Source organism: Carassius gibelio, chromosome B5 (assembly GCF_023724105.1).
Source record: "Carassius gibelio isolate Cgi1373 ecotype wild population from Czech Republic chromosome B5, carGib1.2-hapl.c, whole genome shotgun sequence".
In the NCBI taxonomy this organism is placed as follows: domain Eukaryota; kingdom Metazoa; phylum Chordata; class Actinopteri; order Cypriniformes; family Cyprinidae; genus Carassius; species Carassius gibelio.
The window spans coordinates 35504033-35520364 of NC_068400.1; the positions used below are offsets into that span (position 1 = coordinate 35504033).

General features: G+C 37.1%; 1 protein-coding gene across 1 annotated transcript in view; it reads right to left on the reverse strand.

The window, feature by feature from the left end:
* Positions 1-12692: 12692 nt before the first annotated feature.
* Positions 12693-16332, reverse strand: part of ubash3ba (ubiquitin associated and SH3 domain containing Ba) — a 28570-nt gene continuing 24930 nt past the window's right edge. Inside the window, exon 14 of the mRNA XM_052556572.1 lies at positions 12693-16161. Within this exon, the coding sequence (XP_052412532.1) occupies positions 16024-16161 (138 nt within the window). The 3' untranslated portion in view covers positions 12693-16023. The remainder of the gene's footprint in view (positions 16162-16332) is intronic.

The following is a 16332-nucleotide window of genomic DNA, read 5'->3' on the forward strand; positions in this document are numbered from 1 at the left end:
CTAAAAAAATCACATACAACACATGCTCTGCTATTCTAGTTACTTTCTTTCTTTAGGCGTCAGTTAAATCCAGTTTCAACCTCCACCCTAAGCTAGAATGAGAGCGAGAGCGAGAGAGTGGTAGAAGCTAGTGAACACTCCAGACGCAAACCCTCAGTGAAAAGACCACTGGCACTTTTCTGCATACTCTTCCACCCCCCACCCTCCTCTACTCCACTCCGCTCCGCTCTCCTGCCCTCCCCTAACAGAAACGCAGTCCTGTAGCAGAGCATAAGCCATCTGGTACAGTCCAAAGTCCGCTCCAACTCCAGCGCGTGTGTGAAACAAAGGAAGAAATAAAAGTTACACTGCTTGCACTGTATTGAATTTGCATCCCTGCAATGTGTGTAGTTATGAGAGCATATGTTTGATATATGTCTGTGTTTTTTTGAGAAGGACCAATGGCAATCCTGGCTTACTTGCTGCCATAGGCAAGAAAATAAATTAGGGAAGAAGAAATAAAACACTTTTTAACCGCTTAGTACTATGCTGTACGGAGCCCCGCACATGACACGCAGGAAAAAAATATAAGGCTAAATCGTGTGCACGATTCACTAATTCGTTCCCTCAATGTACTAAAACGTGCACGATTACTATAGTGTTCCCTCGATTTACTATTGCGTTCACACGATTTATAAATTGTGCGCACGATTTACTAATTCGTTCCCTCAATGTACTTAAACGTGCACACGATTACTATAGCGTTCCCTCGATTTACTATTGCGTTCACTCGATTTATAAATTGTGCGCACGATTTACTAATTCGTTCCCTCGATTTGCTAAATCGCATACATGATTTAGCAAATTGAGCAAACACAATAGTAAATCGAGGGAACGCAATAGTAATCGTGTGCACGTTTTAGTACATTGAGGGAACTAATTAGTAAATCGTGTGCATAATTTATTTATTTTTTCTTGCATGTCATGTGTGGGGCTCCGTAATGCTGAGTACTGTATGCACGGGGCATGATACTTCTGCATTTATTGGTTAATCTTCTTACGCGTTACATTACGTAAATATTACATGTAAATCGTCTTTTTAGGTACAATAAACAGCCATAAAAGTATAAAAATAGCACAGCATAAGATCTGGAAAAATAGGAAAGTCTGAGCTTTTTTTCAAAATGAGCTTTATTCCAGAAAGACAGTATATTGGTTTATTCCACAAAGATAGATCAAATACAGTATTCAGTACAAAGTACATTATATACTTCAAAAGATCATGTTCTGGCCATGCTTGACAGTATTAGATTACACTTTCATTTAAAGGGGTCATGATGCGATTTCAAGTTTTCCTTTATCTTTGGAGTGTTACAAGCTCTTGGTGCATAAAGATCATCTGTAAATTTGCAAAGACTAAAGTCTCAAACCCAAGGAGATATTCTTTATAAAAGTTAAGAGTCAACCATGCCCTCCAAAAACACCTTGTTTAAATACGCCCCCACACATCTACATCATGATGTGGGAAGATTTGCATACTGACCCAAATGTTCACACAAAGAAAGAAGGTGTAACTTTGATTCTCACTGTTGCCGTCGGAACCATGTTGTGGAGACACTGTTTCATTGTGAAAGCGAAAATATTTTATTTGGCCTTCCAAGAGGAAACAACTAGAAATCAGTGGTTAGGTTGCATTTACAACACTGTTCCAGAACTGTTGGAGGACTGTTTCCTGATCCTGGGAGAGAAGACTACAATGCCAGCTGTTCTGACTCACAGTCTGTAAGTACGTTTACATTTACATTTACTGATGATTCAAATGCGAGTTTAGAGCGGTGTAGAGTAGCTCTTGTAGCTCTAGTTTGTTGTTTCTCCAATCACAAATGCAGACATGGTTTTGTGTTTACGCGGCGCGATGCAACGCAACATAATTAAAAACACAGTACAAGTCATTATAATCCGTAATTATGTCCCCACTGAATGCAACAAATGGCTTGTTTTTAATCGGATTTATTGTTCTGTATCACACATCACAGTACGGCAAGGGGCATAACATTTCCGTCACACACTTGAGGCATTTGACCAATCACAATGAAGTGGATAGCTGGCCGATCAGAGCACACCTCTCTTTTTTAGACCGATGAGCTTTGTAAGCCTGCAGTGATGTTTTTCTTTTGTTATGGCAGCCGTTCTCTCTGCATATATATTTTTTCGAGAATGTTGCACTCCTGTTGCCGTTTGTTATTCTGCATGAAACTTCATGCCAATAAATAAGAAATATTGCTGACTTGAGCGTTTCCTGCGCTCTCTTTACGTTTGTCCGTTATTTGACGTTGAAAAAGGAAACGTCTTTTTTTTTAGACATGGAAAATCGATTTTACAATCGATTCAATGAACACTTATGTCTTAGAAATTGAAAAAGATTTTTTCACAAAAGTGACAGCCCTAATATTAAGCTACTGTTGTAGCCTACAGTAGATTTAGCTATGTCTATATGTAGTAATAATAATAATACGTCTCTATTAATAATAATAATAATTATGCTTACATGGTTGCTTGTTTTTTACCTGTTTTGTTGTAAAGATATTATCTGATTAATTTATAAATTTTTTATATTCCTATACTTATTTGTTGCAGTTTTTTATACAGTTATATTGTAAAACTAAAATAACTTTTTTAGTTTGCGGTGTTAGATTTTTGGCTTCTTGATTTCTTTTTCGCTTAAGAAAATAAATAATATTACTGTCAAATTCATGTCAGTTAATAAAAATAATGTAATAAATATAGTTGTTCACCATGTATTTGTTCATGTATTATTAAGGGATAGGTCTGAAGCACACCATAAAATAATTCTAGCAATTTACACAGGGCTAGTAGTATATACAGCTGTATATACAGATACATACGCAGGAATCAGATCAGTACTCGGTATCGGCCGATACTCTGAGCCCAGGTATCGGAATTGGTATCGGGAAGAGAAAAATCAACCGTCTTGGCATAATTATTATTATTAATAAAGATGTACAGTATTATTATTACTACATAGAGAAATCTACTGTAGGCTAAAACAGTAGCTTAATATATTGTCAATTTACTCACGTTAAACCGAACATTTATTTTGATGGGTTGCCATGAAGATCTTTGAGCGTCTGTGTTTATGATATAACAGTTTTCTGAAATTAAATGGTAAATTCTCATGAAGTGACGGTTTATGCATTTGTGTCCTCATATAGCGACACACGGCAGAGACTACAAAACAGCGAGCTCCCGTGCATCTGCTCCCGTCACCCACAAAAATGTAGATTGTGCAGGAGTAATATTTAAATAGTATTTTGCAGATTAAAATTCACAGACACTAGTATATATTTGGCTACAGTCTGGAGCCCTGCGCTTAGACTAACACGGAAGCGACTGAGCGCAGCTGCGGGTACCGAATATACTCAAACTTACTACCGGTACTACAGAGACGCGGGTATCATCACATTTTTTAATTTTCAGCACCGACTTGGTAGTGAAGTGCCAGTACTTGTGGCATCCCTAGTCTCCGTTTTACTGTCTGGTTGGTCTAGTCTGAAATACTGCTAAATAGCAGACATACTGCTAACCACTGATCAATAATATAGAAGCGGCTTCACCATCTGAGCAATGAGCGATCGAGTCAAGTATAGATCAAAGCTGCTGCTAACGCGTTTCCATTTCTTCTTCGCTACTCTAAACAGGGGTGCTTTTGGCAACACAGCACAACTTCCTGTGTTTGCAATGCATTCTGAGTAGCCAAGAACAACCGTGCAGCGGTTAGGCAAAGCTACCGGTCATAACTAGGTCTTGTTTAAGAAAATGGTATCGGATCGGTATATGGGTACTCGCTGATGCCGATGCCAGAATTTGTTGTGATATCAGTGATATTTCCATACTAGTATCGGAATCGGAACAACTATAGTAGCTAGTTGGGAGTCACTGTGTTACCCGCCACGACCAAAATCCACCTGCATTTGGCGGGTTGGCTGGTGTTAATGTCAAGCCCTGCCAGGCTACTAGCCAGACTATCGCATGTGAGGATCCTGCAGGTGGTGGATCTTTTATAGCCTTTTCTCACAGCAGCTACAATAATTCAATTTATCCTTTTGATAGCGGATTGTAATCCAGAATGTAGGGCTGAAACAATTAGTCGACATTATCAACAATAAAAAATTGTCAACAAATATTTTTGTTGTCGAAATTTGAATGGTATGACAATTACAGATTAGATCATACAGATACTGAAATCTACACGCTAATACTCTACACACTATAATAATATTATATAATATACACTATAATATTAATAATTTGAGAATAAAGTATAACAATAATAATAATTTGCACAGTTTCATGTGATATGAGCCAACCAATTTTTAGTTTAAAGGGGGGGTGAAATGCTCGTTTTCACTCAATATCCTGTTAATCTTGAGTACCTATAGAGTAGTACTGCATCCTTCATAACTCCAAAAAGTCTTTAGTTTTATTATATTCATAAGAGAAAGATAGTCTGTACCGATTTTTCCCGGAAAAACACGACCGACTGGAGGCGTGACGTGTGGGCGGAGCTAAAGAATCACGAGCGCAAGTAGGCTTTTGCGTTGAGGGCGTTTGGAAGCTGTGACACCGTGAGGAAAAAACCAACCAAAACAAACCATGGCTAACAGTCAGATTCAGCATTTATTTATGATCCAGAATCAGATCCCGAGGCTGAAACTGAACAAGAGCAGCAGCAGCAACGACTCACTCCGAGCGGGGCTCGAACCCGGGTCTCGGCATGGGAGGCGGACGCACTAACAAGAAGGCAGAGATATTTGAAGCAGTTTTACTCACCGCCTGCGGTCCAACACACGATCGTGGCCCTTTTTCATTGGGATTGCATCATCCTTAAGAAATAAACGATACGCAAATCCGTTGTCAAACTGGGCCATGTTTGTAAAACAAGCATCTTCGAAATGCAGGGAACAAACAGAAACACTTGCACAACTCTGTTGATGCTCTGTAAAAATAAACTCCATCCACTGGTCCCTTAATGCTGTTTTTTTTTTTTGGTAAGCTGTGCAGGGTTGTCTTGCCCTGGCAACCAAAAATACACTTCTTTTGTGACATTTCGCGATGCTCTCGCTCTGATCACTGAATGCCTCTGCTCTCAGTGCTCTGCTATACGGGAGCGCGCGCTCTTACGGCAGACGCCACGAGGGCACCTAGGACCCATATAAGGAAATTCCTCTCCATCTAACGTCACACAGAGCCATACTCGAAAAAAACTTTTGGAAACTTGTGACAAACCGGAAGGTGTATTTTTGGAACAGAAAATCAAACGTACAACTTAATTTTTGAAACTTTGTCCATGTTTAGCATGGGAATCCAACTCTTTAACAGTGTAAAAAAACTCAGTATGCATGAAATAGCATATCACCCCCCCTTTAAATCACCATTGAGTGTGATTAATTGAAATTAGGGCTGTCACTTTTGTGAAAAAAAACATTTTCGATTTTTAAGACATTAAGACAGGAAAACAAGTCGATCAACATTTTCGGGGTCCAGAGCATTTTTATTTTCGGGTTTATTCACTATATGTCCAGCTGTTGAGAAGACGCGCTCCGACCGCACTGATGTCCCAGGGACACTCAGGTATAGCTGCGCAAGGTGAGGGTATTACTGCCAATTTTCTGCCACAAAAGCCGGTCGCTGTCAGCTTGCAATGGTCCTTTTCATAACTCAGAATCTCCTGTAATTAAATGCGCGAATGAGGCGAATTCGCATCTACTGCCCCGGGAGAGCCCCAGACGCGCGTAAACGCGTCTTTACATTGACTTAACATTGAAATCATTAGCGCCAGACGCTCTATTCACGTTTGGTGTGAACGCAGCATAAGAGGACGTTTTCGACGTCACTGGGTCTTATAGGTGCGTAAAATTGCTGGTATTTTCTGTCTAGCTTTCGCAAGGCATACTGCACTTTCAGATTTCTTTATTTTCTTTTACTGCTTGTTTGTGAGTTTTGTTACATGTATATTTTTTTTTTATTGTTTAATTATTTTAAAATTAATAGTGTACATATTTGGTTAAAATCGATTCCCCATTTTCATTTTCTAAACTTTTTTTGGTTTGTCCGATCGATTGTGCAATCGATTTTCAAACTAAAAGTGACAGCCCTAATTGCAATGCCTTTTTTCCTCAGTTGGTCAGAACAAACGTGGCAGACTTGTTACTTCTTCAGATAACAATATCCAGTGAAAATTCTTATTTGGGTCATATATTCCAAGTACAGTAAATATGCAGTGACTGACTACCACAAATACTCCTCAAAACATTATATTCATCTGCGCTGGAGCCATGCCGGTGCACAACACACGCAAGGAAGATAATTCCGAAAACAGTGCAATTGCAGGTTTTCAAACAAAGATGTCGACAATGAGGCAAAACTTATGGACTGCAGCTTTAAGTTAGAGGGCCCTATCATACTCCCAGAGCAATGCGGCGCAAGTCGCAAATGTTTTTGCTAGTTTCAGCAAATGTAGACTTTGATAGGTTTATTGCACGTTATGCCCAAAAACACACCTATTACTCATTAAGAGAACAGAAACAAACCTTTAAGACCACGAAGCACAGACCGTTTTTTCCCCATCTTTAAACTAGCAAAAGTGGATTCAAAAATGCCCTAAGTGCACCTGCGCCGTGCTGACCATGTGCTTATATTGTTAAAATATAGCCCAGAGATTTCATACTCGCCCCAATCAATCATGGTCCATCTTTGTCTTCAAATAGCATTATCATCTTCCCATCACATCCTCTCTGATCAAAATTATAATAGCTATGCCTAAAAAAGAAGAAAAATAGTAAATAGTCTGTGTTGCTGTTAAAAGCAGTTAAATGTTGGACGCACATGATTGAATCTTAAGGACTTTTTCTTGTTTTACCACAGAACCCCTCTACCTAAAAAAAAAAAAAAAAAAAAAGTCCAGAATATGTGGAAACTCCTTGAATGTTTGAAGTTAAATTCGATTCTTTGGGTGGAATTATAGCTAATGTGCCAAACTTTTTAACTGATAATGTAGATTACTAAACTGCACCTGCACAGTCGTGGCCTAATGGATAGCAAGTCGGACTTGAACCTGAAGGACACAGGTTTAAATTTCAGGTCCGGCAGAGATTGCAGATGGAGAGTGAATGTACAGAGCTCTCTTCGACCTTCAATACCACGACTGAGCTGAGACCCTTGAGCAAGGCACCAAACCCAACTGCTCCCCAGACGTGCTGAAGCAAAAATGGCTGCCCACTGCTCCCGATGTGTGTTCACAGTGTGTGTGTGTGTGTTTATTACTGTGTGTGTGTGTGTGTGCACTTGGATGTGTTAAATGCAGAGCACAAATTCCGAGTATGGGTTACCATACTTGGCCACACGTCACCTCACTTTCTTTCTTTCACTTTAACTATTGTCAGGACTAAGCATCATCACACATTTAGCACATATGGAGAACGAATGAGGACATCCTGAACTCTGTGTGTGTGTGGTTGAGGGCAATCTGAATGTTCTCTGGTGTCTGTCCTAGAAATCCCTCAATCTAATATATCCCACAGCACTGACACCAAGAGCGGATCTGTCTGCACATAATCTCCTCTTTTTTTCCTGACCCACATTTACACATTTACATACTGTGTGCGAGTCTATATATATACACATATATAGCATACAGCCTAACTGTATGACAGCAGATAAGGCACATAACATCCCACAGTCAAACACAGCAAACATTGTCACACACAGAGCTTATGTCAAGACCATCTCTGAACACAGTGCTGCTATTCACAGTTCTTTTGATCTGATAGGGTCTTTCATCGAGGCTGAATGGGTCATGTTTGCTGTATGCATCAGAATCCAGCACACAATAGAAATATCACAGCAATCTAGGATCTAATAATTCATGCATCCCAAGACTGACCCGCACTTCTGTATTTATAGACATATACAGAGCCATCACTGCTTTCACACATGAATGTATAGGAGTGTGAGCCTCACTCAGAGAGGCACAGCTGTCCCCAGAGGCAGGCCGCCCTTAAAAACCTTGTATGTGTGTATGTGTGGCAAAAAAGAAAACTACAGAGTGCTATCTGGAAATAGCTCCAGTAATCCAGCGAGCAGACAGAACATTCTGTCTGTGTTTTGTACTATGCTCTGCTGGCTTTGCTGATTCATAGCAATGAGTCGAATACATGAGGACAGCTGGGATGACACTCTGTGGGTAATTCCAAAATATGGTGTAAAAAAATAGCCGGACGGACCAGCAGAGTCCACTGTGATGATTTGGGTATATATAGATGATATAGAAGTTTGTGTATGTATATGTCCATATGAACAGAAAACACACTGCTGCTCAGCTCAAACGTTCGGGGTCAGTAAGTTCAGTTCAAGCCTCTTAAGGTTAAGCAAGTCTCCATTTACATGCAGTAAAAAAAAAAAAGTTGTATTATTACAATTTAAAATAACTGTTTTTATGTATTTTACAATGTAATTTATTCCTGTAATTTTGAACAGCCATTAAAACAGTCTTCAGTGTCCCATGATCCTTCAAAAATCATTCTATTATGCAGATTTGGAGCTAGTTAAGTGATGATATTACAATAAATCATGATATTAGTAATGTTGAAAACAGTTGGAAACCGTAATACATTTCTTTTCAGGATTCTTTCAAAACAGCATTTATTTGAAATAGAAATATTTTGTAACTTTCGATAAAATTCATGCATCCTTGCATGAAAAATAAAAATCAAATCAAAAAAATATTAACATTAAATTTAAATATTAGGTTGATTCAGAAAAAAACATAATATTGTTTCGCCATGTCCATGTTGATTCTCACCCTCAGATGGAAGAGCCCTTTTTTTTCTCATAAATCACGAGGGAATATAAGGTACATATATGTTTAGTGAAGGAAAAAGAAACTCTGTCGCTCCGGAAAACGCTTGCTTGGTGATGTCTGCAGCCAGACAAGGTCGGATAGATCCAGGTCAGTAAAATCCTCACTTGACGATAGTCTGTCTGCAACGTAAAGCGCAGCCCACGCACAATGTTCCAGCTCACTAAAATGTCACTTTCATTTCTTTCCAAACAAAACATTTTTTTTCAGTTGCTGAATTGTTCAGAATTGTGTTTCATTTTCAGACAACAAGAAAAAGAAGATTAGTGTCAGTAATTCTTTCAGAAAGTTCTTGCCATTTCTCTAGTTTTTTTTCAGGGTTTGTGCACACACAGTAGGGAACACCTCTTAGACCCCGATGGGCACCCGACTGATACCTTAGGTCAAAGGTCATGAGAAACTTACAGAACAAAAGAGCTCTTGTGCGCAGTGTGAGAGAAGCGAGTGCTCTGAGTGTGTAAGTCTGTGTGTGTGGTACTACAGATGGAGGATTGACAGAGATGGTGCACAGCGACAGAGACTTAGACAAGCTCCCTTCAGAAGAAAAGCTGAACTAATGAAAGGTGCAAAGAAGGACTAAGGTAAGAAACTATTTTCTGATGGCCTCCCTCAGGCCATTGACCCATAAAGAAATCATCATTTAATCATTTCCAACCCAAAAAATGTCTGAATAGAGATGGTCACAGAATGTCATAGTAATTTCAGATTAAACATCAGGACGCACACATCAGTCCCCTCACCTTTTCACCAATACATTTCCAAGTATCTTCCATGCATTGATTGATTACTGATCGACTAATTGGTCTGAATGACCAATCATTTCATTAGCAAATGCATCTGAATTCATTTTTTTTAAATGATTAGTGTTACTGAATTATTTGCTAATCAGAATTTTAATGATTAAAAAAATAATAATTCCCTAATTAATCATGCAAGCTTATCTGTGATGCAGTGGTTAAAATTCAAATGCATTTATGAATTATTTAGACTGATTTGTGAAAATCTTTTAAATTTAAGACTCAAAAGATCAACTCATTCAAAAATCTGAAATCACAGTTGACTTGCAAGCAATCTTAACACTTTACAATAAGGTTCCTTAGCTAATGCATTTAGCTAATAATTAGTTAATGCATTAACAAATAATAAGCAATACATATGTTACAGTATTTATTTATCTTCTTTGTTAATGTTATTTAATAAAAGTACAACTATTCATTTTACTTAATCTCGGGTCCATTAAATAAAATTAGTCAGATAAAACTTTGGATTGTAAAATTATACAAGTAAATGTTGAAATTAATATAAACAGGGATTAATAAATGCTGTACAAGTATTTTTCATTTTTAGTTCACTAATGTAGTTAAGCTAATAATTTTAACAGATGGAACCTTATTATAAAATGTTACCATCTTTACTATACACAGGAGCAATTTTAGCCATTTGTATTATTGTGATCAAATAAAAACTAGATGCACTAGAAATGCATATTCATAATAAAAATTCTATCATTTTCATGAGCTTTTAATACTCTTCCATAACTTTTTTTGTGTCACACATGTAAAATCTCCAGACATTTCCATATTTTGTAGAAACCCTGTGCAGCAGAACAAAGCAGATGTGTAGATGTGGGGAACATGAAACCTACAAGACCTATAGCATAATGAATGAAGAAGACCGGAACAACACAAAATGCACAGCCAAAGCATTTTCCTTCCAGTCTTATGATTACTACCACACACATTCATAAAGCCTGAGAACAGAGGTGTACTCTAGCACCTCTGAGATGTCTCGAGAAAGCGGGACTGCTTGAGCAATTGAGAGAAGTTCACCTTAGATTGGCTAAGCTACCCATAAACACAGGCATCTGTCACTGTGTCAGTCACTCAGTGATACCTGATGCGCTTGTATTGTTGAGATTTGTGTTAAGTACCTAACAGTATAGGATTAAGTACGTCAACCCTCTGCACCACCCCATCACCTTCCCCCTCTTTTAGAAAGCTAACCATTATTTATTTTGTCCTATAGCTAACCTGTATTACAAGACCCAACTTTCTGATGATAAAAATAAAATACATATACTATATCTGTTTAATATCAATTTCATCAATATGTCTCCATGTTGAATGGTTTATAAGTAGCAGATTTTTTCAACATTTGTCCAGCTTCATCAATCATCTTAGATGGATTTGTTTTAATGAGCTTGACTCAATGCATGGAATTATAGAATTTAGCTGCGTTTATTTTGTAGCATGCTAACTAATAAAAAAAGAATAAACTTCAATCTTTGTCACTCCCTTTTTTAAATGTTTATTAATTAGAAAGTGTTTTAAGCACTGGAAAGGTGCTATATCAAATAAACGTAAACTGATATTACTAGAGACTTACCTCATATGAATATAATGTTATTGCAATCATAATTATTTATTTACATAATTTTTATGTAATATATTTGTAAAATGTGATGTTGTAATATATACACAAAAAATAAAGTAAAAAAAAAAAAAACTAGCAGAAGAAAACACATCTGACCTTCTAGAACTTCATTGTAATACATTCAGGCAGCACAGAAACTGGAGTCACAGCATGCCATCTAGTGGCTACCAGGAGTATTTCATGCATCTGCTGTAGAAATGGAATACCTGTAGTTCATAAAATAAATAAAATATCGCGAAAATGTCTGCCATTCTTTAAAACACATTAATTTATTAAATTCTATTATATGTAACTAATTTTGGGTGAATTATACATTTCAGAGACCCTTAACCTCCAACCCGTAGGCCGTTTTTTTAAATAAGGCAACATCTTTGTCGAAGTGCAAAAGTATGAGGCATAGATAAAGTAGCACAGCTCAGTAAAAATGACAAGATGTAAAATATAATGGGTAACGTTAGTAATATAATTCAACATAATTGCATTCCAGCTTGCTTTATTCTGAAGCAGAACTGATATTTGATTGCTATTGCTAAATGTATATTTCATACAATGTTATGTGCTTATCTTTCTAAAGACTTAACACAACAGCATCACTCAAACAATTGGTTCATTGTGTTTCTGTTTATACTTTAGGTCATTACGTGAATAAAGTAGTATTTACCTGTTTGATAGTAGAAATGAATATTCGGATGCTATCCGTCAAATCAGTCGATGGCAAACCGAAACAACTTTTCCACAATTTGCTCTAATAAATTCCGGATTTATCAGTGTTATTGACTACAACCATGGATTCGTTGTAAAAAGTCACTTTCTTGTCATGTTAGTGTATCACTAACAATTTTTACATTGCAAGCGTTCGTTCAACAGACTGCAATTTAAATTTGCGATTACTTCACAAACGCGCGCACGCGCACACAAACCGATCAAGTTCACAGTTAACAGCCAATCACGTGTTAGAGTCCGCGCGATTCATTTTTTTCTCTGAAACAAACATATGAAAAATGTGAACACTTTTACACATCAATATGATTGTAATAAAGAAAATAAAGCACCCAATAATTTGGAGGGAGAGAAACGAATCGGAGGATTTGTTTTGCGTCAAATGTGCGCTCACATCTGATTGGTCCAATATACAGCAATTGAACCTGTCAGCTGTGAGCACATCTATCTATCTATCTATATTAAAAGTCTCATACACACTTGAAAGCAAGCACACTTTAAAAACAATCTGTATAGATACCCTTAGTTATTTCAATAGTATTATTTTTGTACTTAGTAACGTCATTGCAGTGACAATATGGCCGTGAAATGTAAAGTGTAACACAAAGACAGTACTCTTCAATGCAGGATGACAAAATATTTATTTGCAAACATGCTTTACAAACATTACGCGTTAAAACAAGTCTTAAAATAAAAGTCAACAATCATATTAAAAAGGTAGCTTTGTGGCGGAATGTCACATATTCTTTTGAAATCTATTCAAATTTTTGAGCACTGAACTATAACATATGTTTTGTGCAGTCATTTCATATACAACTTTTCACTACGGAGGTGTTGCATTTGCATTTTCTGCTTGGGCATGCAAGGATAATTTTCAAGCTGCTAAAATGCCCCCAAGGTAAAACTTAAATAATTTTAAATAAATTAAATGAACTGAATGAAAGCCTAAAGTTGTATATAAACTAAACAAGACTCATTTCAGGGAGGACCAAACAACATTTAAAATAACAACAGCTAAAATAGCAATTTGTAATACACTGGATTTATATTTCTTAATATTCTGTATTTAGGTTTTGTATATTTATTGATTTACCCAGTCTCTGATCAGTAGGGTACATAAAACATCTCATGATTCTCAAGAGCATCAAGACAAACAAAAACACTCATGGCCTAAATGGTTATTGTTGGTCAGAATATGCTTAAAGTATATGCATTAAAAATGATTCATTCTGCCTTTTGAAAAAAAAAAAAAAAAAAAAATCAATGAAGCACTTATATCCACCCCCCTTCCATTTTTAACATTTAGAAGTTGCACACATAGCATGCTTCTGAAAACATACAGTGACAATATTAACTCTCAGTGAATCAAACACAGTTATGAATCAGCATTTGTCAAACTGTACTCGTTCAACCCTCTGTGGTAATACACACTGATACGCATAATGTACTTGTGTGTGGCCATATTTGGAAGAACAAGGATCTATTCACGGTAGACATGTTGTAACAGCAGACAAGGATGATTTAATAAGGTAATTATTTTTATGGCAGAACAGCATCTTCATCTTCTAGCACATGAACAAACACTCAACCACACCCACACACACTTACACTGGCTTAGCTAATTAGAAATCTCCACATAAAGACATGTGCTGACATAAATGTCTCATTTAAATTCAAGAGTAGGAAGCATTTAGAAGACTATGTTACTGTTGAGCTGGAAAATGCCAAATTAATGAAGACAGATTTGTCTTAGACTCCCTGTAATCTGAAATGTTTGAAAGGGATAGTATACCCAAAACTGAAAATATTGCATAATTTACTCACAATAATCTTGGTCCAAACCATGAAACGCAAGGGCATAAAGCAATTCTAGTGAATAGTGATTTGATGCACAAGCACTATAAAAGTATCGTAAAATAGGCTTGTGTATTATTTCAACATGATGGGTTTGCGTATTCCTTCCCTTTGAATGGGATGTTAATTATAAATGCAGCTTGATCATTCATTTGAGGTCATTTCTATGAACTTTTATGGATTGAAACTATTTCAAAATAAAATAAAAAAGTATAGTAGTCATACACAGGCACACAAGTTCTCATTTGCTTTCAGTATATTGAAAAGTGTGGCCTGAATATATACAAAATAGCTTTATACCATGGCTATGGATACATAGCCTTGTCAAATTGTGAACTATGAACACACAACTTAACATGGATAAACCAGCAAGAGGAAAATTCTCTTCGTTCACTGTATTAAGACAGTATAGAAAAGAAAAAGAAAAGAAAATCTGACAATTGATCTGGTGTATCTGTTGCTTTACTTTTACTTATTCATATTGACAGTTTCATTGTTGCACAGTTTTTTCTATGTTTGAAATGCAATAAGTTTGGAAAGGACATTTTGGGTAAAACTATCCATTTCATTCCTTGACAGGAATCATTTAGGCAAGAGCTCAACTCTTAAAACTCAATAAAAAAGCAAAAAAGTAAAAACATAACATAAATGCACTACATGAGTACACATTGAAACCTATAGCAAGAAATCCCATAAGCCTCGTTTGCTTGTGCAGTGCACTGCACATCTCATTATGGATGCCTCATCGTTAAATGTCAAACTATCGGTGGGCTAAAATAGTTATGAAGTTCAGGGAACACAGATGGCATATTACAGTAATCGTAACAGATATGCTTATGTAAGTGCTCGGAGTGGAGAGAAACACTACATCATATAGTGATATATATCATCATTTGCTATGGCTTAATTTCTCTATTCCAATAACAGGAAATAACAAACAAAAAAACTGAAGCACCAACATATTCTCTTTATAACTATCTTATGAATATATAAATAAATGCAATTATATTTTTTCCATTTAGAGGTGCAACACATCAAATGGATTTTACTATGTTACTTAATATATACAGACATGTTATGCAATAATGTACAATTCTTTACATTGAAGAAGCATTCATTCTTTTCTGTTTGGTTCTATTTTTCAAGTGCTCAGAAAGTAAAGCTCGCCGTTCAGCATAACAGCTGCACATACTGTAACATTATTTAAGCTGCTGCTTAAGAAATTGAAACTATTTGTGGCACTGCCTTTGATGACGTTCTTACTGGGTTTATCATCTCCCTCTTTTAAAATCGACCCTATATGCAATAAGCATGACAGTACATATTTAAATACTGCCTTTCAAATAAGCCCTAACTAACAGTCCTCCCAAAGTGTCCTATAGTTGCAAAGTGTTTAACAGTAGCAGCATGACAGCAAGGCACAGGACGAATGTGCTGTCCACCAAATCCATTTCTAAACTACTTTAAAGCTGCTTGGTCTTAGTCTGTCTGATTGCCAGATTATATTCTTGTGCTTTCAGGAGGTTGGTGAGCGGGCTTGTAGCAGGTGTAATTGGGAAATCTTGATGCAATAGGTTGCGCATGTCTATTTGATTCACAGTGTAATAGGGAGAATCTCATTCCCCTACAGAGTCTAGGAAAATGGAGGTTCGGAGACCCAGCGGCATCCATTTTGGAAGTGTTGCATGATGACTCATCAACTTTGCGCACTATTTCCTCCTCACTGAGGCAGGAAACCTGAGTTTATCGCTGTGTATTGTATATTATTATCCTGTGTTTGACGTGTGTTTTTGAAGCACTCAGATTTGTAGTTTCACCTGGGCTACAGTTGGATGCATGTGTTCTGCTGCAGCTTGTCTATAGGCCGGAAAATGGTATTTGAGCACGGTATGGAAATCTATCGCAAATATTACTGCTCTTATACTTTATATACTGTATTAAGACAGGGTCAATGAGGTCTACTGCAGCAATGCAAGAACGTGGCTATGGAAGCATGAGCTGTTTATAGTGCTGTAATGCAGATCTGTGATGATGTGACTGTAAGCACATCTCTGTTGCCTTTGGAGGAAGAGCAGTGAGGGTAAAAGTCGCAGAGCCTCTCAGTCCCGCAGCAGTGCTTCTTTCCAGTTAAAGCTGTGATTGGGCCCATGGGTGAGGGGCAGGATGGGTGGATCCACAAGCTGCCAAACGCCTGTCTCACCCATCTCCTCACAAGCACAAAAGCCTAAGTAAGGTATCTGAGAGAGAGACAGAAAAAATGGAAGGAAAGAGATTATCTACAATAGTTTGTATATTTATCAATTATCATATACTGTATATATAACTACTACACAGAAATATTGGGTCGTTAGATTTTTTTCATGTTTTTGTGAGCTTGTGCTCATCAAGGCTGCATTTATTTGGTCAGA